This window comes from Erpetoichthys calabaricus, chromosome 5, assembly GCF_900747795.2.
Source record: "Erpetoichthys calabaricus chromosome 5, fErpCal1.3, whole genome shotgun sequence".
NCBI classification, from domain to species: Eukaryota; Metazoa; Chordata; class Cladistia; order Polypteriformes; family Polypteridae; genus Erpetoichthys; species Erpetoichthys calabaricus.
This window is the reverse complement of record NC_041398.2, coordinates 115023611-115046388: the sequence shown is the minus strand read 5'-3', so window position 1 is coordinate 115046388 and position 22778 is coordinate 115023611. Positions and strand designations below refer to the sequence as shown.

At 38.3% G+C, this 22778-nt stretch overlaps 1 protein-coding gene across 1 annotated transcript in view; it reads left to right on the top strand.

The window, feature by feature from the left end:
- The window catches only part of tbc1d1 (TBC1 (tre-2/USP6, BUB2, cdc16) domain family, member 1), a 307517-nt gene that overhangs the window by 82296 nt on the left and 202443 nt on the right, over positions 1 to 22778 (top strand). The window contains 1 exon segment of the mRNA XM_051928202.1: positions 7029 to 7547. Within this exon segment, the coding sequence (XP_051784162.1) occupies positions 7029 to 7547 (519 nt within the window).

Here is a 22778-nt window from a genome sequence, read left to right as displayed (position 1 = left end):
CACTCCAGTTTAATTACAAGTGTTTATCGCAAGGAATGTTATACAGACAAAATACTACACTTTTTTCAGCAATCACCCTTCATCGCATAAACAGAGTTCTGTTAGGACTTTGTTCAAAAGGATTAACACTCATTGTGACACAGTGGACACAAAAAAGAATGAAAGATGTCATCTTTGTCTGTTCACATCAAACGGCTACTCTAAGACATTTATTAAACAATGCCTATATAGGAGATGCCCCAGACCTCAGCAAACAGTCAACTCCAACTTGTTTCATCACTGCACTTACCACACCCTCCCTTATCATTGTGGTGTGTCAGAAAGTACAGCATGCGTCCTGTCCGGATCTGGGACCAAGATAGCACAAAACCCAGAAAACACTTTATAGACCGTTCCTTTCAAATGTCAAAAGCAAAAAATCAACCACAGAGACAAGAAACACAGTTTACAGCATTCCATGCAATGCATGTCCACTGGTATACGTAGGACAAACATCTAAAACACTTGCAACGTGTATACAGGAACAATGCAATGCTGTCAGAAGGAAGGACACACAGTCTCTTATTTACAGACATACAAGTTCCTCTGGACACATGTTTAACTGGGACACTGGGAAAGTAAAATTCAGGGCCAATACCAAGAGTGCCAGAGAGCTGGCTGAATTGTGGCTCTCTAATAAAAACAGACATTTGGAGGCTTAAAAAGAACATCCAAATAATAAATAAAAACTTTAAGACCAACAGCTTCCGAATCCCACCTTATTAATCCATCCTCCCCCTTCCATTTTGTGCAAATGATCCAGTTAGAAAGGTATTTAATATATACCCCCCTCTCTCACCTTCTTCTTTTCCGCCACCTTGTGCAAATACTGGAGTGGGGACTACAATTCCCATCAGCCACTGTGCTGTTCCAGGCGATTTCATCAGTGCTCCCTAAGTTTAAATCACAGCATTGACATTAAAGGTGATCAGTCAGTCAGTCATTTTCCAACCCACTATATCCTAACGCAGGGTCACATTGGGTCTGCTGGAGCCAATCCCAGCTAACACAGGGCGCAAGGCAGGAAGAAATCCCTAGGCAGGGCGCCAGCCCACCGCAGATTAAAGGTGGTGACTGTTGACATTTTTTTTTTGCACTGAACTACATTGGGATAACAACTTTATTGTCTCTTTGGTTTACATTGTTTATCTTATAGCAATGTTTCACAGTCTTTTTGGCCTTGGGACTTTTACCTTTTTAAGTTTCTTAATGAGTTCAGACAGCATTTGAAGGGTGGGGGGGGGTTCCCCTTGGGTTCCCCTCCTTTGTGAATTGAGCATGGGAGGAGAGGATTCACTTGGTGAAATGGGGGAAAATATCACACAGCGTTGTCAATTGCTTTGACATACTATTTCTATGCATTCATTTGACCATTTATATTTTGTCCAACTTGCTATATCCTAACACGGGGTCAGCTGGAGCCGGAGCAAATCCCAGGCAGGGCACCAGCCCACCGCAGCAAAAAGGTTTTAATAATATAATAATAAAGTTTAATGAATACTTAACATGTCTAAATCATCTTAGTATTTATGATTTACTTTGTATAATTTAGCAGTAAGATAATCTTTGGCATACCAGCACCTTTCAATCTATGTTTAAAAGTGTAACCTTTTCTGTGTAAGACAATACAGTGTAAAGAGAACATATAAACTGCCCCCAAGGCTCTGTGCTTGAGAACAGATCCAAAATGAATAATCACTCTATAAACACTTAAGTACCTATTGTTAGAAAGTACAGCATAGGAAAAAAATATGTTAAATGTATTTTTGTTTTTGTTTTTTTTTTCATTTACTGAAACAGTATTTCTTATTTCTAACATTAATATATGTCCTCCTCCTCGTATTATTCACCACCTCCCACACTCACTCACACAAATAGTTTATACCATTTAGAAAAAGTATGTGAAGCTTATTGTCAGTCTGTCAGATGCTCTTGACACACAGTCATACACGTAACATCCAGCCTGTAATGAATCAACCTAATATACCACAGTCAAGAGGTGTACACCCAGGCATTGCAGAGTTTGTTGTGGAGTTCCTCTAAGAGCAGTGACATAGACATGTGTTTCTTTGTCATATGTCCATGTGAAGAGGAAGTGTTAAATGAACCCTTTTGTGACATTCTAAGTTGAATGTCCTTCCTCACAATGTTTTTTTTTATCTCTCTTAAAATTCCTTAACAGCCACTGATTAAAAGAAGAGTAGTAGCTATTCAAGCTACAGTATAACTAAACTCAAGACACTGAGTGAATAAATAAGGTGTATTCAGCCTAAGCTTTTCTTAGTCTCTGTTTTCATATTCCTAAGCTCAAGGTAACAGAGATAAAAATAATATACTTTACTTTATTAACCACATGTAAAATTATAAATGTTAACAATTTTTTGTTTCATAGACTCTTTTTAATATGTGGTTTAGAGCACAAAATGGCAGATTATGTAGCCCTGATTTCTAAAGGCATTGGGCATCATTTGAGTGTTTTGGATAGCATGCTTCATCAGCGATGCTTTAATGACAGGAAAATTCTTTCCTATTTGGATAATGGTTATTTTAAAAAGAAGCAATAGGTGATGTTTTCCAATAATTGCATCCTAATTACAAAATACCCACCTAATTAAACTTTTTCTTAGAGTGCTGAAATGGGGATTCTGGCATATTGTTGACTACTGGTTTCAGGAGAGGTAATAAAAAATGCTGTGTTAAATATAAATCAGTTTTTGCAAATATTAGAGATTATTAGAGTTTACGGAAACTGTTTGCCTATGTTTTCTGAACCTGAAGAATGTGTATGACAACATTTCTGGAATAGGTAGTGAAAGATCCAATGATAATATCTTAGTAAAGTTAGACTAGTATACAGTTAGGTCCATAAATATTTGGACAGAGACAACTTTTTTCTAATTTTGGTTCTGTACATTACCACAATAAATTTTAAATGAAACAACTCAGATGCAGTTGAAGTGCAGACTTTCAGCTTTAATTCAGTGGGGTGAACAAAACGATTACATAAAAATGTGAGGCAACTAAAGCATTTTTATTAACACAATCCCTTCATTTCAGGGGCTCAAAAGTAATTGGACAAATTAAATAACTGGAAATAAAATGCTCATTTCTAATACTTGGTTGAAAACCCTTTGCTGGCAATGACAGCCTGAAGTCTTGAACTCATGGACATCACCAGATGCTAGGTTTCCTCCTTTTTAATGCTCTGCCAGGCCTTTACTACAGCGGCTTTCAGTTGCTGTTTGTTTGTGGGCCTTTCTGTCCAAAGTTTAGTCTTCAACAAGTGAAATGCATGCTCAATTGGGTTAAGATCAGGTGACTGGCTTGGCCTTTCAAGAATTTTCCACTTCTTTGCTTTAATAAACTCCTAGGTTGCTTTGGCTGTATGCTTTGGGTCATTGGGCAGCGTTTCATGATACAGATGGACAATCAATTTGACTGCATTTAGCTGGATTTGAGCAGACAGTATGTCTCTGAACACCTCAGAATTAATTTGGCTGCTTCTGACATGTGTCACATCATCAATAAACACTAGTGTCCCAGTGCCACTGGCAGCCATGCACACCCAAGCAATCACACTGCCTCCACCATGTTTTACAGATGATGTGGTATGCTTTTAATAATGAGCTGTTCCACGCCTTCTCCATACTTTTTTCTTGCCATCATTCTGGTAGAGGTTGATCTTTGTTTCATCTGTCCAAAGAACGTTTTTCCAGAACGGTGCTGGCTTTTTTGGATGTTCTTTAGCAAAGTCCAATCTAGCCTTTCTATTCTTGAGGCTTATGAGTGGCTTACACCTTGCAGTGCACCCTCTGTATTTACTTTCATGCAGTCTTCTCTTTATGGTAGACTTGGATATCGATACGCCTACCCCCTGGAGAGTGTTGTTCACTTGGTTGGCTGTTGTGAAGGGGTTTCTCTTCACCATGGAAATGATTCTGCGATCATCCACCACTGTTGTCTTCCGTGGACGTCCAGGTCTTTTTGCGTTGCTGAGTTCACCAGTGCTTGCTTTCTTTCTCAGGATGTACCAGCTGTAGATTTTGCCACTCGTAATATTGTAGCAATTTCTCGGATGGGTTTTTTCTGTTTTCGCAGCTTAAGGATGGCTTCTTTCACCTGCATGGAGAGCTCCTTTGACCGCATGTTGTCTGTTCACAGCAAAATCTTCTACATGCAAGCACCACACCTCAAATCAACTCCAGGCCTTTTATTTGCTTAATTGATAATGACATAATGATGGACTTGCCCACACCTGCCCATGAAATAGCCTTTGAGTCAATTGTCCAATTACTTTTGAGCCCCTGAAATGAAGGGATTGTGTTAAAAAAATGCTTTAGTTGCCTCACATTTTTATGCAATCGTTTTGTTCACCCCACTGAATTAAAGCTGAAAGTCTGCACTTCAACTGCATCTGAGTTGTTTCATTTAAAATTCACTGTGGTAATGTACAAAACCAAAATTAGAAAAAGGTTGTCTCTGTCCAAATATTTATGGACCTAACTGTATGCTTTGTTACCTGTCCATCCATCCAACCATCCGTCATGCTACTGGATTTGTTTTCACTTTACTTAGAGTAGTTTGATATTGTATTATAGTGCGACTAGGTGATATAATAAAATATTACAACGTATTTGCATTTTTCATATCTATCTTGTCAACAATAGTTGCATCACTAAGTTTTTTGCAACTCTAGTAAACTGTCATGTTATATCTATTCCTTTGTGTCCACAAAACACTAAACAACAATAAGCAAAGCATGACATTGCAATCTGTTATGTTACATATACTTTGTATTTTAAAGTAGATATTGTAGGGTAAGACATAAATAATGCTTCTTAAATACAACAAAATAAAATTAACAACTTTCTCACATCTGCTTGATCTATTTCGAGTTCATGGGTGGCCAGAGTTTTTTTGACAGCATCAGGCGCAAGACAGGAACTAAGCCTGGACAGGGCAACAGTCAATCACAGATCACCCACACACATTTAGTAATAATTTTAAAATGCTCTATAAACCAGGCCTACACATCTTTGAAATACTGGAGTAAAAAATATCCAACATGGGCAGAATGTGCAAAGTCCACACAGTTACTGCTTGAGCTGAGATTTGATACACTAGGCACTATAGACAATTAGCACACATTTTAAACAATAGAATGGTTCCACATGGTCATAAAAGTAAATAAAATGTAGTAATCTTCATTGTTCTCTTTATCATATATACATCTTGACTTTTTATTTGGCAAAATTTTGTCAAATACACACTAATGTTCTTGGAAAGGAAGCTTCCTAAGGGAATCTGAATTCTGTTTTTCACATGCAGAGGTGCTAAGCAGGATGCCTTGCTTTCTAAAGATACATTCTTAATAACTGTGAAACAGGGTTTTTCTTCTTATCTGTGGTAGCAGCTGCATTGTCAGTGCAAGGTGTTTTCTTTTAGATGTGGCTGCCCCTGCTTGCAAAACAAAAACACATTTTTATCTTAAAATTTTGTTTGCACACTCTGTCATAAGCAACTTATAATGATGTGTCAGTGCTACTCAAAATTCCAAATGTTATTTTTATAATAAACAGCTTTAATATTTTTGTAATTACTTTTTATATGACAAATAACCTTTATTAATAAATAAATATGAATAAAGACTTACATAATGTGTAATTATACAGTTAGTGCATGGAAAAAATACATTTTAGTAGCTTCAAAAGTATATTGAGAGGTTATGATTTCTAAAACCTGAAAATATGGATAACTGCTGCATGGTTTATGTAAGCCTATGGTAAAGTGCAGAACCCTAAAACTCCCATTATTTGACAAAAAATACTTTTTCCTTTATAAATATAGTATTTTCACAGAATAAACCCATCCATTAATTAATGATTAATGACTTTAGCAACACTTTAGTGATCTGCATTGATATTTGCAATATTTCTACACAGGTTTATTTTTTTTAGTAATGAGATAAAAGTAACACAGCGATAAAACTTTTAAGTCTGAATTTAGAGCAGAGCTAAAAGTTTAGGATATCCAGATACCTGTTGCTATCACTGATTCACAGGCAGGCAGTGTCTCCATTTCCAAGGATTTTAATAATGTTGATGAAATTAAATTATTACCTTAAAATATTTGCCAAATTTAAAAAGGATAAATGAAAGTGCACCTTGTAGACAGCATGCAGCTAACTGCAAAAGAGGATTGTGATACAGTGATCCTATTGATCAAAAATAGATTAAATATTTAGTGTATTAAATACATAAATACAGTAAATAAAAATCTAGCTTTACACAATTTTAGTTCATTTATATTAATTAAAAAGTAATATAATTGTAGTTTAACACTTTTAATAATAGACCAATAATAGACCAATGTCTGTACACTGAACTATTACTTTACTCATATTAAACACTGTTTCAGTGGATTTCAGAAAAAGAAAGACTTTTGTGAAGCTAAAGGATCCTTCTCCTAGCCAAGTATTTCCTTATCTAAATATTATTATAGTAACTTTATTTAGCCACTAGATCTATCCATAAATGGTACTAGTGACATGCCAAGGTATAGCCTGCTTTCTTTTATACCAATGTGCTATTAAGGAAGATTTTACTTTTTTACAAATAAAAGACATTTTGTATAGCAGTACTTTTAATTATTTAGCAATGTTATTTGAATAAGCATTGAAGTTTATTACTTAGAGCTCAGATAAAGTTTTAATATACCTTCTGGTTTTAGACAAGTAAAAGTTGAAGAGTGATACATTGTTACACTCAGTTTGAAATTTAATGAAGCTATATAGTTTCAAAAATTGGAAGAAAAAAATGATTTTGAAGATTATGTTCTGATAAATCTCAATTTCGAAAATAATTTATGTGTGGATGTACTTTATTTAATTTTCTTTTGTCTGCCACTCTTTTGCCTTATGTTGCATGATATAATTTTGGTATGTGACATCATTACACTTTCTCTTTTGAATATTTTTTTTCTTCTTGTAGGTTCCTGAAATTATAAGTACTCTCAGACAAGCTGGGAAAATTGCAAGGCAAGAAGACGCCCAGCCTCAAATCCATGACCAAGATGATGCTTTCGCCAAGAAATTTGAGGTTTTATTCTGCGGCAAAGTAACAGTTCCACAAAAGAAGGCTCCACCAGCACTAATTGATGAATGTATTGAGAAGTTCAGTCGTGTATGTGCAGAGAATAAGGACACAGATGGAGCATCTGAGCAAGGACAACTTTATGACCAATCTTGGAGTTTATCAGGGGATGAAGACATGGATAGCTTACGCACTAGCACCTCAGCAAATAACACTGTCAACAGTAATTCTACTGACTTGAAACCTGTATCTCAGAGCTGCCAAAGGACTGCAATCTTCAGGAAAAATTCTAGCCTGCAGTTCCTGCCTAACATAGGTGAAAATATTGTATCTACAGGGATATTAAGAAAAAGTAGTAGTGTACCTTGTGGAATATTGCCAACCAACATCCAGGAAAACAGGACCATGCTATTCACGGTAATATTTTCAAATGTAAAATCATTTTTAATACATAAAATAGCAAACCCATTATCAGAGATGGATGTTTGAATCTATTGTTACCAGTCTGTTGTGTTTACTGTAGTGTGCACCGTATTCCTTTGCCTATGGGATGTTGCCAGGTTACTATGTTTGGTTCTCTTCATTTCATTGTATTTCAGGTAGAATTCATGAATTTTTCAGTTAGCAAAATAATACTATTTTTTTCTGTTCATAAAATCTCAAAGAAGGGTGCTCTGAGCCACACTGATCATAAAAAGGTGAATATGATCAATTTTTATTATTGTTAGTTTGCTCCAAAGCTTTACTTTTTCATTGCTAACATAATTTTTGGGATTTACATTTACTGTATTTGCAAATATGTTTTTATTTTTTGTCAGACTCTAAAGTGGGCTGGCAGACCCTAGTAAATGTATAAATCAGTTGTACTCAAGAGTAGCTGACCTTTATTTTAAAGCATGGGAAAATGTATGAAATAGTGTTACATTTGTGTGATTTCAGCATTATCTGTAATTATTTTTCAAATTTAAAAGTTCACAATTACTTCTTGTTAATACAATTATTATCACAATTACTTCTTATTAAGAATAGTTTTCTTTGAGAGTGTCTATTCTTATCTTATACATCAGCCATTAACACAATGAGATTAATTGCAGATAGTGGTGAAAGTGTAAGCATATTTTTTTTTCCTCAAGTCTTTCAACTGTGACTTAACTTGCTTGATTAAAAAAACAGACACTCGGCTTGACTTGCTTGAATGTAATCATTATAACTTAAGACTTGACTTGAAACTTAACGGTTAGGATGTGAAGCTTACTTGAAACTTGTATATGTGGGACTTAGTCCCATTTCTGCCATCAGGTACACGGTCATATGCTTTTTACAGATCCACAAAGCACATATAGACAGGATTGTCCAACTCCTATGACCCTTTAACTATCTTTCCAAAGACAAAAATTTGGTCCTCTACTCCATGGCCAAGATGGAATCATCATTATTTATCCTTCATCTGTTGTTTAACATATTAAAACAGCAAAAAAAATTTGTCCATTTAACGGTATTCCAGGATTTAGAATTAAAGTGGAAGTGACACTTTGCATTTAAAATAAACATAGATTTGTTTATGTTCAGTGCACAACATTTCAAGAGGATTTGTTGTGAAAGAGTCAATTCAGGCACTGAATTTTGTGGGTCTGATATATACTGTACCATATCATCTGCATATACAGTGATCCCTCCTCCATCGCGGGGGTTGCGTTCCAGAACCCCCCGCGAAAGGTGAAAATCTGCGAAGTAGAAACCATATGTTTATATGGTTATTTTTATATTGTCATGCTTGGGTCACAGATTTACACAGAAACACAGGAGGTTGTAGAGAGACAGGAGTTTTATTCAAACACTGCAAACAAACATTTGTCTCTTTTTCAAAAGTTTAAACTGTGCTCCATGACAAGACAGAGATGACAGTTCCGTCTCACAATTAAAAGAATGCAAACATATCTTCCTCTTCAAAAGAGTGCGCGTCAGGAGCACAAAATGTCAGAAAGAGAGAGAAAAGCAAACAAATCAATAGCGCTGTTTGGCTTTTAAGTATGCGAAGCACCGCGGCACAAAGCTGTTGAAGGCGGCAGCTCACACCCCCTCTGTCAGGAGCAGAGAAAGAGAGAGAAGAGAGACAGAGAAAAACAAACAATCAAAAATCAATATGTGCCCTTCGAGCTTTTAAGTATGCAAAGCACCGTGCAGCATGTCGCTTCAGGAAGCAGCTGCACAGAAGGTAGCAACGTGAAGATAATCTTTCAGCATTTTTAGACGAGCGTCCGTATCGTCTAGGTGTGCGAACAGCCCCCCTGCTCAATCCCCCTACGTCAGGATCATAGAATGTCAGCGCAAGAGAGAGAGAGAGAAAAGTAAGTTGTGTAGCTTCTCAGCCATCTGCCAATAGCATCCCTTGTATGAAATCAACTGGACAAACCAACTGAGGAAGCATGTACCAGAAATTAAAAGACCCATTGTCCGCAGAAATCCGCGAACCAGCAAAAAATCCGCAATATATATTTAAATATGCTTACATATAAAAACCGCGATAAAGTGAAGCCGCAAAAGGCGAAGCGCGATATAGCGAGGGATTACTGTAGTGGTATTTTCTGTTCAAGTCCTTCTTTGAAAATTCCCTTGATCTCTGATGCATTTTGAAAGTGAACAGTCAATGGCTCAATGACGATTACAAATAGCAGTGGCGACAAAAGATATCCTTGTCTAGTAGCACATTCTAGTTTGAAGTAATCTGAAATAATGTTATTAATACAAACTGAAGCTTCTGGACTTCTATATAGTAGTTAAATCCTTTCACATATGTTTGGGCCAAACCCAGATTTATGCAATGTGGTGAATAGGCAGTCCTATTCAACCATATCAAATGATTTTTCTGCATCCAAAGATAATAAGATCTCTGGAGTGTTAGACTTTATGGGTAAATAAATTACATTAAATAGGTGTTGAAGATTGCAGGCTAAGAGTCTACCTTTAATAAATCCGGTTTGGTCTTGTGTTATTACCGAAGGTAGCACAATCTCAATCCTTCTAGGCAGAACTTTGGAGAGTATCTTGAAATCATTATTCAACAGTGAGATTGCTCTGTATGCTGCACATTGTAGTAAGTCCTTATTTTTCTTTGGAATAATGGTAATTAATGCTTGGCGAAAGCTTTGAGGTACAATTTTATTGTCTCTGGCTTCTATAAATGTTGCTAGTAAAAGGGAAGCAAACTTAATTGAAATTTTTAAATACAATTCAGCAGGGCAGCCATCAGGATATTATGCTTTCCCGCTCTGAAGTGAGTTTATAGCGTTGAATAATTCTGATAGTGTCAGAGGTTTATCCAATTCCTCTGCACTGAGAGTATCTAGCTGTGGTATCCGTAATGTATCAAAAAATGCATTAGATTGTGTCTTTAAACTGAGCAGAATATAAGGATTTATAGTAGTCTCTAAATGTGTGCTTTATATTTTTATGGTCAATGATTTTATCTCCTTCTGTGTTGGTGATTACTAATATTGCATTGCTAACTTCCTTCTTGTGGATTTGTTGAGCTAAGATCTTATTAACCTTCTCTTCGTGTTCATAGTAATGATTTTGTAATTTAAAAATGAGTTGTTCCATTTCTTTTGTTGTCAAGAGGTTGAGTTCTGATTGCAAAGCCTGTCTTTTGAATTATTTGGAGACCCATGTTCTTGATCTGTTCTGGTAATTTCACTGATTAACTCTGTGGCCTTCTTGGTTTTCGATTTTATTTTTGTGGAAGAGATATTAGATAATCAGTCCTCTTAAAAATGCCTTCAGAGTTTCCCAGAGTATTCTGGGAGCAGAATTTCAAAAGCTATCTGGACTCAAAATTATTTGAACAAAAGTGTGATTTTTCTAGCAAATTGTTTAGCAAACAACCTTAGATTGGACGTCTTCCCTTTTATTATTGCAGAATAGTTTAAATTCATAGGAGTAAGCATTACAAATTAATATAAAGCTCTTTTTCAACAAAAGTTTGCTTTCTGCTTGGAAAAACTTAAACAAGACGTGCATTGATGGTCTTACTTTAGCAGGGAGAATTAATACTATGAAGATGAATATCCTCCCTAAGCTTCTGTTTCTAATTTAAAACATCTCCATATACATTAACAAATCATTTTTTAAGAAATTAGATTCATACATAACTTCATTTATTTGGAATTTGAAATATTCATGCATTCAAAGGGTGAATAAACAACCTCCTAAATCAGAAGATGGCATGGCTGTAGCTAATTTTCAATTTTATTACTGGGAGGCAAACATACAAGCTATAAAAACCTGGACATTGAGACAAATAGATGAACACACACTATCTTGGTCCGCAGTAGAAATTAAATCCTGCAGTACTTCTTTATATTCCCTGTTTTGTATTCCAGTAAATACAAGTTATCGTCAATGTACTAACAACCTAATTGTCCTTCATTCAGTCAGAATATGGAACCAATATAGGAAGCACTTTAAGTTAGAGAATATTTTATCTGTGGCACCTCTACATGATAACCACCTTTTACCACCTCTCAAACTTACACAGTTTTCAATGTTTGTATATAAATAATGTCTTTCCATCCTACGAACAGTTACACTCTAAATTTAGCTTCCCATCAAAACAATTTTTCCACTGTCTCAAAATTAGAAACTTTGCTAAACAAAATCTGCCCAATTTTCCTTACCTCCCACCTATTTCTATTTCAGAAGAAATACTGATCAGTCTTGAAGATTCAGACAGCACTTCTATAATATATAAACCATTTTAAAGTTTCCTCCTATTAAAGATCCCATAGTACAGTGTGTAAAGGATCTTTCACACAACATTTCAGAAAAGAAGTGGAAGGCAGCCATGCACAAAATTCACTCTAGCTCCATATGCGCAAAACATTAATTTTTTCAACTTAACATTTTTTATGAAACAAATCTATCTCATTTATAATTGTCCAAAATGTTTCCAGGGCACAACCCAAGCTGCGAATGTTGGAATCAAGCTCCAGCTTCACTAGGCCACATGTTTTGGGTGTGTACCAAATTAACATCATTCTGGACAAAATTTTTAAATGCCTATCAGACAGCCTTGGTGTCACTATCCCTCCTAATCCACTAATAGCTGTGTTTGGTATACTCCCAGATGGGCTTAAAGTGGAGAAGGACAAACAAACTGTGATTACCTTTACTTCACTACTGGCATGTAGACATATCTTCCTCAACTAGAAGAATCCTAGCCCACCTTTTTCAAGTCAGTGGGTAACTGATGTTATGTACTATTTGAAATTGGAAAAAATCAAATTCTCACTTAGAGGATCTGTTCAAAACTTTTTTTAAAACCTGGCAGGATGTAAGCAATAACATTTTAGAATAAGCATTTATAGATAGATAGATAGATAGATAGATAGATAGATAGATAGATAGATAGATAGATAGATAGATAGATAGATAGATAGATAGATAGATAGATAGATAGATACATACATACATACATACATACATACATACATACATACATACTTTATTAATCCCAGGGGGAAATTTACATACTCCAGCAGCAAAAATATTAAATTAAAGAGTAATAAAAAATGCAGGTAAAAAACAGACAATAACTTGAATAATGTTCAACGTTTACCCCCTCTGGTGAAATTGAAGAGTCGCATAGTTTGGGGGAGGAATGATCTTCTCAGTCTGTCAGTGGAGCAGGACAGTGACAGCAGTCTGTCGCTGAAACTGCTCCTCTGTCTGGAGATGACACTGTTTAATGGATATAGTGGATTCTCCATAATTGATGGGAGCCTGCTGAGTGCCCGTTGCTCTGCTACGGATGTCAAACCGTCCAGCTCTATGCCAACAATAGAGCCTGCCTTCCTCACCAGTTTGTCCAGGCGTGAGGCATCCTTCTTCTTAATGCTGCCTCCCCAGCACACCACTGCGTAGAAGAGGGCACTCGCCACAACCATCTGATAGAACATCTGCAGCATCTTACTGCAGATGTTGAAGGATGCCAATCTTCTAAGGAAGTACAGGCGGCTCTGTCCTTTCTTGCACAGAGAATCAGTATTGGCAGTCCAGTCCAATTTATCGTCCAGCTGCACTCCCAGGTATTTATAGGTCTGCACCCTCTGCACACAGTCACTTCTGATGATCACGGGGTCCATGAGGGGCCTGGGTCTCCTAAAATCCACCACCAGTTCCTTGGTTTTGCTGGTGTTCAGTTGTAGGTGGTTTAAGTCGCACCATTTAACAAAGTCCTTGATGATGTTTCTATACTCCTCCTCCTGCCCACTCCTGATGCAGCCCACGATAGCAGTGTCGTCAGCAAACTTTTGCACGTGGCAGGACTCCGAGTTATATTGGAAGTCCGATGTATATAGGCTGAACAGGACCGGAGAAAGTACAGTCCCCTGTGGCGCTCCTGTGTTGCTGACCACAATGTCAGATCTGCAATTCCCGAGACGCACATACTGAGGTCTGTTTGTAAGATAGTCCACGATCCATGCCACCAGGTATGAATCTACTCCCATCTCTGTCAGCTTGTCCCTAAGGAGCAGAGGTTGGATGGTGTTGAAGGCGCTAGAGAAGTCTAGAAACATAATTCTTACAGCGCCACTGCCTCTGTCCAAGTGGGAGAGGGATCGATGTAGCATATAGATGATGGCATCTTCCGCTCCCACCTTCTCCTGGTATGCAAACTGCAGAGGGTCGAGGGCGTGTTGGATCTGTGGCCTCAGGTGGTGAAGCAGCAGCCGCTCCATGGTCTTCATCACATGTGATGTTAGAGCGACAGGCCGGAAGTCATTCAGCTCACCAGGACGTGATACCTTTGGGACTGGGGTGATGCAAGATGTTTTCCAAAGCCTCGGGACTTTCCCCTGTTCCAGGCTCAGGTTGAAGATGCGCTGTAGAGGACCCCCCAGCTCTGATGCACAGACCTTCAGCAGTCGTGGCGATACTCCATCTGGACCTGCTGCTTTGCTGGCACGAAGTTTCCTCAGCTCTCTGCTCACTTGCGCTGCTGTAATTGTGGGTGGGGATGTCTCTCCTATGTTGGTATCAGCAGAAGGATGTGTAGAGAGTGCAGTACTCCGAGGTGAGAGTGGGTTAGGGTGGTCAAACCTGTTAAAGAAGATGTTCATTTGGTTTGCTCTCTTCACGTCTCTCTCGATGGTGGTACCCCGCTTCGAGCTGCAGCCAGTGATGATCTTCATCCCATCCCACACTTCCTTTATGCTGTTGTTCTGCAACTTCTCCACTGCGGCCCTCCAGGACTGTGATTGGAGAGCCCTGCTATAGACCATGCAAGAACTCCTAGTTGAGTCAGATACAGTTTGAATTTCTACTTTTGGACATTAGAGGTTCCTCAATATTGTGCAAAGTTGCAGAGAGGAAAACATTTCACTATTTACATGGTATGTGCCCTCTGACAATTCAGATTATTATTTTTTTTGGAGACTATAGTTCCAATGCTCTAGATGGTAGCACCAGTAAACTCTGCAATGATGTAGGGAGACTTTCATTACTCAAGTGAGTAATGACAAAGACACCAAGAGTGGCATAAACAGGACTAACAACCTTCCAGATCTGAGTAGTGAATTGTTATGGGATTTTGGTGCTGATCAAAAATTACCTGTAACAAACATCATGTTTAGACACACTGTTGTTCGTATGTGTACCTGAACTATAACAGTCCTATATTGGGGATACTTGCCCGTTTACTCTTATTTTAATGTGTTTTATTAACATATTAACGTGCATTTGGTCTCTCTCTCTCTCTCTCTCTCTCTCTCTCTCTCTCTACATATATATCTATACTAATAAAAGGCAAAGCCCTCACTGACTAACTGACTGACTGACTGACTGACTGATCACTAATTCTCCAACTTCCCGTGTAGGTGGAAGGCTAAAATTTGGCAGGCTCATTCCTTACAGCTTACTTACAAAAGTTAGGCAGGTTTCATTTCGAAATTCAAAGCGTAACGGTCATAACTGGAACCTCTTTTTTGTCCATATACTGTAATGGACTGCAGCTCGCTGGCCATGGGAGGCGGAGTTGCGTATCACGTCATTACGCCTCCCACGTAATCACGTGAACTGACTGTGAACGCAGTACGTACCCAAAGAGCGCTGAAGAAAACATTCATTACACAATTGAGAAGGCAGCGAAACAATAAGAAGCGAAGCACGGTGTAAACCGTAAGTTTAAATTAAGTTTATAGAAACGCTCCCGCTGCCGTTTGCAATACCATATTCGCGAGATACAAGTTTAATGAGAAGACACGAGGTATAAACGAGATTTGGATCACTTTCTAACGGAGTTAAAATTGCTGCCGCGAGAAACTTTGAAGTGCCGGGTCTTAGCTAACATTAAATAAAGCCGTGGACATCGCAACATCACACAAGAGAGCGGCTCACGTGAACTGACTGAACGCAGCACGTCGGAAACAAAGCACCGTTTAAACCTAAAGTTTAAATTAAGTTCATAGACCTACAAAAGGTTGCCATTGATTTGAGGCAAGATTGCTTTTCTCCTGTACAACTATACTTTGCATTTTCAAGAGTGTGCTTGCACGGCTTGGTCATATTACAACCAGAGTGCTGAACTGACAACGTGGTATACACAGAGAACTATAACAATCATAATATGTATGTATATATATATATATATATATATATATATATATATGTGTGTGTGTGTGTATATATATACAGTAATCCCTCCTCCATCGCGGGGGTTGTGTTCCAGAGCCACCCGCGAAATAAGAAAATCCGCGAAGTAGAAACCATATGTTTATATGGTTATTTTTATATTGTCATGCTTGGGTCACAGATTTGCGCAGAAACACAGGAGGTTGTAGAGAGACAGGAACGTTATTCAAACACTGCAAACAAACATTTGTCTCTTTTTCAAAAGTTTAAACTGTGCTCCATGACAAGACAGAGATGACAGTTCCGTCTCACAATTAAAAGAATGCAAACATATCTTCCTCTTCAAAGGAGTACGCATCAGGAGCAGAGCATGTCAGAGAGAGAGAGAGGAAAGCAAACAATTCAATAGGGCTGTTTGGCTTTTAAGTATGCGAAGCACCGCGGCACAAAGCTGTTGAAGGCGGCAGCTCACACCCCCTCTGTCAGGAGCAGAGAAGGAGAGAGAGAGATAGAGAGAGACAGAGAAAAACAAACAAGCAAAAATCAATACGTGCCCTTTGAGCTTTTAAGTATGCGAAGCACCGTGCAGCATGTCGCTTCAGGAAGCAGCTGCACAGAAGGTAGCAACGTGAAGATAATCTTTCAGCATTTTTAGACGAGCGTCCGTATCGTCTAGGTGTGCGAACAGCCCCCCTGCTCAATCCCCCTACGTCAGGATCAGAGAAAGTCAGCGCAAGAGAGAGAGAGAGAAAAGTAAGTTGGGTAGCTTCTCAGCCATCTGCCAATAGCGTCCCTTGTATGAAATCAACTGGGCAAACAAACTGAGGAAGCATGCACCAGAAATTAAAAGACCCATTGTCTGCAGAAATCCGCGAACCAGCAAAAAATCCGCGATATATATTTAAATATGCTTACATATAAAATCCGCGATGGAGTGAAGCCGTGAAAGGCGAAGCGCAATATAGCGAGGGATTACTGTATAGTAATATGCACCCGATCCCTTTCCTTCATGGTGGCCTTTTCCTCTTCAGAAAGACCAAGTCCGTATTCAGTGCTTCCTCTTGCCATCACTTTTCTAACTCACCACTTTCATAGTTGAAGTATTTTGCTGAGGAAATGTAGCAGTAATTGCTACTGCTTTGATCTGGCTTGGTGACTCTAGCCTAGACAAGTCGGAGCTTTGATTTCCAACATACGGATTGATTTATTGTTATTTTCACTCATTCATTACCCACCACCAGTCTTTAGTCATTGTCACAGTCATTAGTCACCACTATCTATCAGTCATGAGCATTAAGTCAAAGTCAAAGTGAACTTTATTGTCATCTCAGCCATATACAAGTATACAGATAGACGAAATTGTGAAGCTCAGGGTCCACAGTGTAACAACATGACATGCACATAATAAATTAAAAATAGAATTAAAATTTAAATTTAAAATTAAAAACACAAACAAGACAAGACATTGTGCAAAGACAAGACAAAGAAGTAGCAGCAATATTGATGTGTAAGATATGTAATATAATAAATAAATAATAGATATAGATAATACAGAAATTATCAGTGTATGATAATAGTTGTTTAAGACATGTGTAAACAATGACAGGTCAGAATGTTTCACAGCAGAAGGATAACAAGAGTGTCAAAATACTTAAAGGTCAGTATGAGATTTTCAGTTCTTTTCTACCTGCACACTCGTCTTTGCAGGACAGTGGCTTGCATGTATAAAAGTTCTGTTTTTAGAGGTGGTTGAGGCCATGTGAAAGGTCCCAGGGGGGCAGCCTGGTGTTAAAGAGTCTAACAGCTTGGGGGTAAAAACTCTCCTGCAGCCTGGCAGATCTGGCTTTGATGCTGCAGTTTCTTCTCTTGGATGGCAGAAGTGTGAAAAGTCCATGTGAGGGGTGTAAGGGGTCTTGCACAATGCTGCAGGCCTTGCGGACACTGCGTTTGTAAAATATGTCCTGTAGTGAAGGGAGAGGCACCCCAGTAATGTTCTCTGCTGTCTTCACTATCCTTTGCAGGTGCTTGCGGTCAGATATGTTGCAGTTGCCATACCAGACTGTGATGCAGCTGATCAGAACACTCTCAATGGTGCCTCTGTAGAACATGGTGGGGGTGGAAGGGGTAAGACTTGCTCACTTCAGTTGCCTCAGGAAGTGTAGTCTCTGCTGGGCTTTCTTGTTTAGTAATGAGGTGTTATGTGTCCACTTAAGTTCCTCAGTTATGTGCACACTGAGGAACTTGGTACTCCTAACAGTCTCCACATCTAAACCATTGATGCTGAGTGGGATGTGGGCAGGACGTGATTTTCTGAAGTCCACGATTATCTCTTTTGTCTTGTCGACATTGAGAGATAGATTGTTGTCTTCACACCATACAGACAGCCGTTCCACCTCATCTCTGTATGCTGTTTCATCATCCCTGCTTATCAGTCCCAGCACCGTTGTATCATCCACAAACTTGATGATGTGGTTAGTGTTGTGTGTGGCTGTGCAGTCGTGAGTCAGCAGGATGAACAGCAGTGGACTACGCATGCAGCCCTGCGGTGCTCCAGTGCTCAGTGTGATGATGCTGGAAGTGTTGCAGCCCATCCGAACTGACTGGGCCTCTCTTTCAAAAAGTCCAGGATCCAATTGTAGAGGGTGGTGTTCAGGCCCAACCTGCTCAGTTTTACACACTTTATGTGTGACATGACTAACCTTTCGAAGCACTTCATTATGATTGGCGCGAGTGCAACTGGTCAGTAATCATTCAGGCATGTCACTGATGACTTCTTCGGCACTGGTATGATGGTGGTGACTTGAAGCATGCTGGGACTGACGACTGGCTCAGAGATGTGTTGAAGATGTCTGTGAGGACACCAGCCAGTTGACTGGCACATTCTTTGAGCACACGACCAGGTATGTTGTCAGGTCCTGAAGCCTTGTGTGGATTGACTCTGGATAGAGTCCTCTTCACATCAGATATGGAGAGACAGAGTACCTGGGGCCTCATGTATAAATGGTGCGTACGCACAGAAATGTTGCGTACTCCCGTTTCCATGCTCAAATCGTGATGTATAAAACCTAAATTTGGCGTAAAGCCATGCACATTTCCATGGTAACTCATACCTTGGCGTACGCAATTTCTCCGCTCGGTTTTGCAGACTGGCAGCACCCAGCGTCAAAGCAGTGCTACTGTTCCTGCGTGGACACCCTTTCTTTCTTAGCTCCACATTCCTGACTCAGCTTTATAAATACACTGAAACTAACTGCATATTGTTTATTAGTGTAATGCATCTGATTGTAATTAACCTGCAGCAATAAAATGGTCCAGGAAATAGCCATAGCATTCCAAATACCATAACTGCTTTAGCGTTGTAACTCTCACTGCATCTTCTTCTTCTTTCAGCTGCTCCCGTTAAGGGTTGCCACAGCAGATCATCTTTTTCCATATTTCTCTCACTGTACCACTTGGAGTATTTGTATCACTGTATCTGAGTGGGGAATCACAGCAGAAGCTGATCGGAAAGAGAAATATCGGTATACAGCATGAAGCAGACGCTGCCTGAGCCACGGCAAAACACTTTAGAGACTTCCCAGTACGGACTTCGCGGTTTAGAAAAGGTTTCATCCCAAGAACTATAAACGCACTCAATCAGTCCATCAAGTGCTCCTTGTAGAACTGTTTACTTATAAGTACAATTACCTCACTGTAAACTTGCACTACAGTTATAATATTGAACAACCTGCGCCACTTTATAAAGCACGTATTTACATATGATGACGGTATTCATTTTTAAGATGAAATGCAGCAAAATATGTTGATTATATTATACAGATAAAACTTTAAGTTTATTTAAATAATCTGTATTGTTAATAATTAAACATGTGAGGACACGGTGCTGCAGCGCTAGCTAGTTCAGGGATTGTTCCTGCATTGCGTTGTATTCTTGCGCTGACACGACACTGGAATGCTAGACGGATAGAATAATTAAACATGTACTACGAAGATATTTCAATGTTCCTTAAAAGTTTTGAAGAATCGGCGTTTTAAGCTTACAGATGGCTTCACGTCTATATAGCTGATTGTGTGGCGATTGTGTTTTTGGAGAAAGAAAGTAAGGACAGGAAATGGAGGTTAGTACGTTTGAAGAAGTAAATTATTTCATTGAAGGTCGCGCATGGCGCAGCAAGCCTCTTGCGTGAGATATGAACGAGCACTGCGCCACCGTGTCCCCATGTTTAATAACATGCTTTCATTCCTATCATCATGAAAAAGATATCATGTATACATCTCAGTATTTTAATTATTCAGAGAGCTGTAATATCACGAATGTAATGGATTATGTGTCCTGTCGGAGAAAGAGAAAGCCCGTTTAAGAAGCAGGTAGTGATTCACACATGTAGAGCACATAGAAGATAAAATACAGAACAAAGCATTTAATGTGCCACTTTAGTTACAATGGGATTTGAGAAACTAGTAAATTAAACGATTTTAAGATGAAGTTTATGATGTTCTACTTTAATGGCAAAATAAACTACATGATTAAAGTGGAAATTTCGAGATTAAAGTTGACATTTCATGCTTTTTTCCCCACTGTGTGCCTATTTGTTTTGTCTGTACCCTAATAAGCTTTCATATGACACTCAGACGGTGGGCTACGACTCACCTTTTAACGGCGACTTTGATATGTGATTTCTTTTTTATTTCGGGCACTGTACGACTTTGTGAATTTGAGCCTTCCAGTTTCTCCGACACTCTGTCATTCGATCAACTTCCTTTTGTTGATTATACCACTGTTTAAACCAACAAATAGTACGTTTTTCCTTTGCCTCCACTTGGTATTCACTGAAATTCTTATATTTCCCCCCGTGCTTTTCCCATTGTCTTTTCACAGAAGGCTATTTATATTGATTTGCATATTCAAAGAGGCGAAATTCTGGAAGGAGTTGGGGCGGGACAGAAGGCGCGTGCACGTACGTTACTTTTCACGCTGATCGGGATTTATGTAGTGGAAGAACGTGAAAGTTTGCGTGCGTACAGATTCCTGCATCTGGATTTTTCTGTGCGTACGCACATTCCCGCTTTTGTGCTTACGCCATGTTATAGTGTGAGTTCTACGCATGGCATTATACATGAGGCCCCTGGTCAGTGGAGGGAGGTGTTGCTTTTCTCGTAGGCTCTTTGTTCTGCTCCTCAAACTGTGCGAAGAAGTTGTTCAGCTCATCTGGAAGGGAGGCATCACCATCGCTGCTGTGTGGGTTGGGCTTATAGTTTGTAATTGTCTGAACGCCCTGCCACATACAACGTGTGTCTCTGGTGCTGCTGAATTGTTTGTTGATCCTCTGCGCGTATGCCCACTTAGCTCTCCTTATAGCGCGAGACAGGTTGGCTCTGGTCATCCTGAGGACGAACTTGTCTCCAAATCTGAAGGCTGCATTTCTGATCTTGAGCAGCTTGTGCACTTCTCTTGTCATCCAGGGCTTTTGGTTGGCTCTTATGGTAACATTATAGCTATAGACCTCATTCACGTGGCCTAAGCAGGTATAAGAAGTTGTTGCCATGTTTTTTTTGTTTGTTTTTTTTTCTTATTTTTGATTGGTCAAAGAATGACATAAAGAATTAAACTTCACAGGATTCATTTCACCCTTTATAGATTCATCAAAAATATAACATATATGGCCAAAATACTTATTTTCCTGACAATAAAATGCTATTTAAAACCTTGATTTTAAAGCTGTTACAATACAAGGAAAATCAGAAATATGGCAGTTATTTCCCATTATATTTAAAGAAAAAGGAAACAGTTTTTGTTTGCTATGATGAATGCTTAACAGTTTTAACATAAAACATTCATGACTGAAACATAACAGAATTACAAGCATAGTGATACTTTCAGGCCCCTGGAGAAGTGTTTAAAATCTGTTGTTAATATACCTATTAACCAAAAAGAAGAGCAGTGGGGTAGAAAAATCGCTCTGTTTTATAAATGATGTTACAACCTAACAATTAAAAATGATAAAAGCACTGATCATGTGGTATGCAAAATATGTGAAAACAGAAGTATTGCAGTATAGCACGTCTGGAGTAACGCAAAGCCAACATTAATGCAACAAAAAATAAAGGACTGTTCTTTTATAATCAAATAGCGTTTGCCTTTTAATAAGAAGTTTTTTTATATAGATTAAAATTATATTTGAATAGCAATATTTGATCTGCCAGCCCTAATTTTTACTATCAGAGCTTTTAAAAATATTCTAAATTGTACAAGAAGCCCTTATAATTAAATGATTGGCTGGGGCTATTAATGGTGGATGTGTTTGATTTGAGTCTGGATCATCACAGGAGATTTTAAATAACTGTTTAGAGTTACCTGATTTGTTCTGAAAGAAGACTTTTGAGGAATCTGCTGACTTCTTCTGAGAGCCTGTGGTGCGGCAGCATTTCTGGTGATAGAAATGTGCAGGTAGAGACAGTGGTAGGCTGCTTCTAAAATTATGGGCTGTCATCTTAGCTAGGTAGTTTTAGTTTGCTCATGCAGATGTTAAATTTCATAAGTGTACCAAGATTAGGACTACTACTTTTATGGTATTCACTCATTAAATGTGTAGTTGTTGTATTTGCTGTATAACTTGGAAGGATGAAAATTATGATTACTGTGTATAATGTTTTTGTGTAAGAGTTTGACCAAATGAGTTTTTGTGCAAAAGATTTTGCTACAGGAATAAAATGTAGCTTGTGCTATTGAAGACTTATCAAAGCATTTCTGCTTTGAAAGAAAACAAAAATGGTTGGTTTCTTTAATACTCTTTAATAATATTCTCAGGTTATATATAATAATGGTTTCGTTTGTGGTATTTTGTCCAGCTATAGTAATATCAAACGTTTTTTATTGTATCATGTTATGTAGATTTAAGGTATACATAATACATAAGACATAAAAACGTGAATATCACTTTGTGTTGTACCTAATATTATTGATTTTTATATATATAATTAGCTTTTTGTAGATGTCTTTAAACAGACTGTCTTATTAAA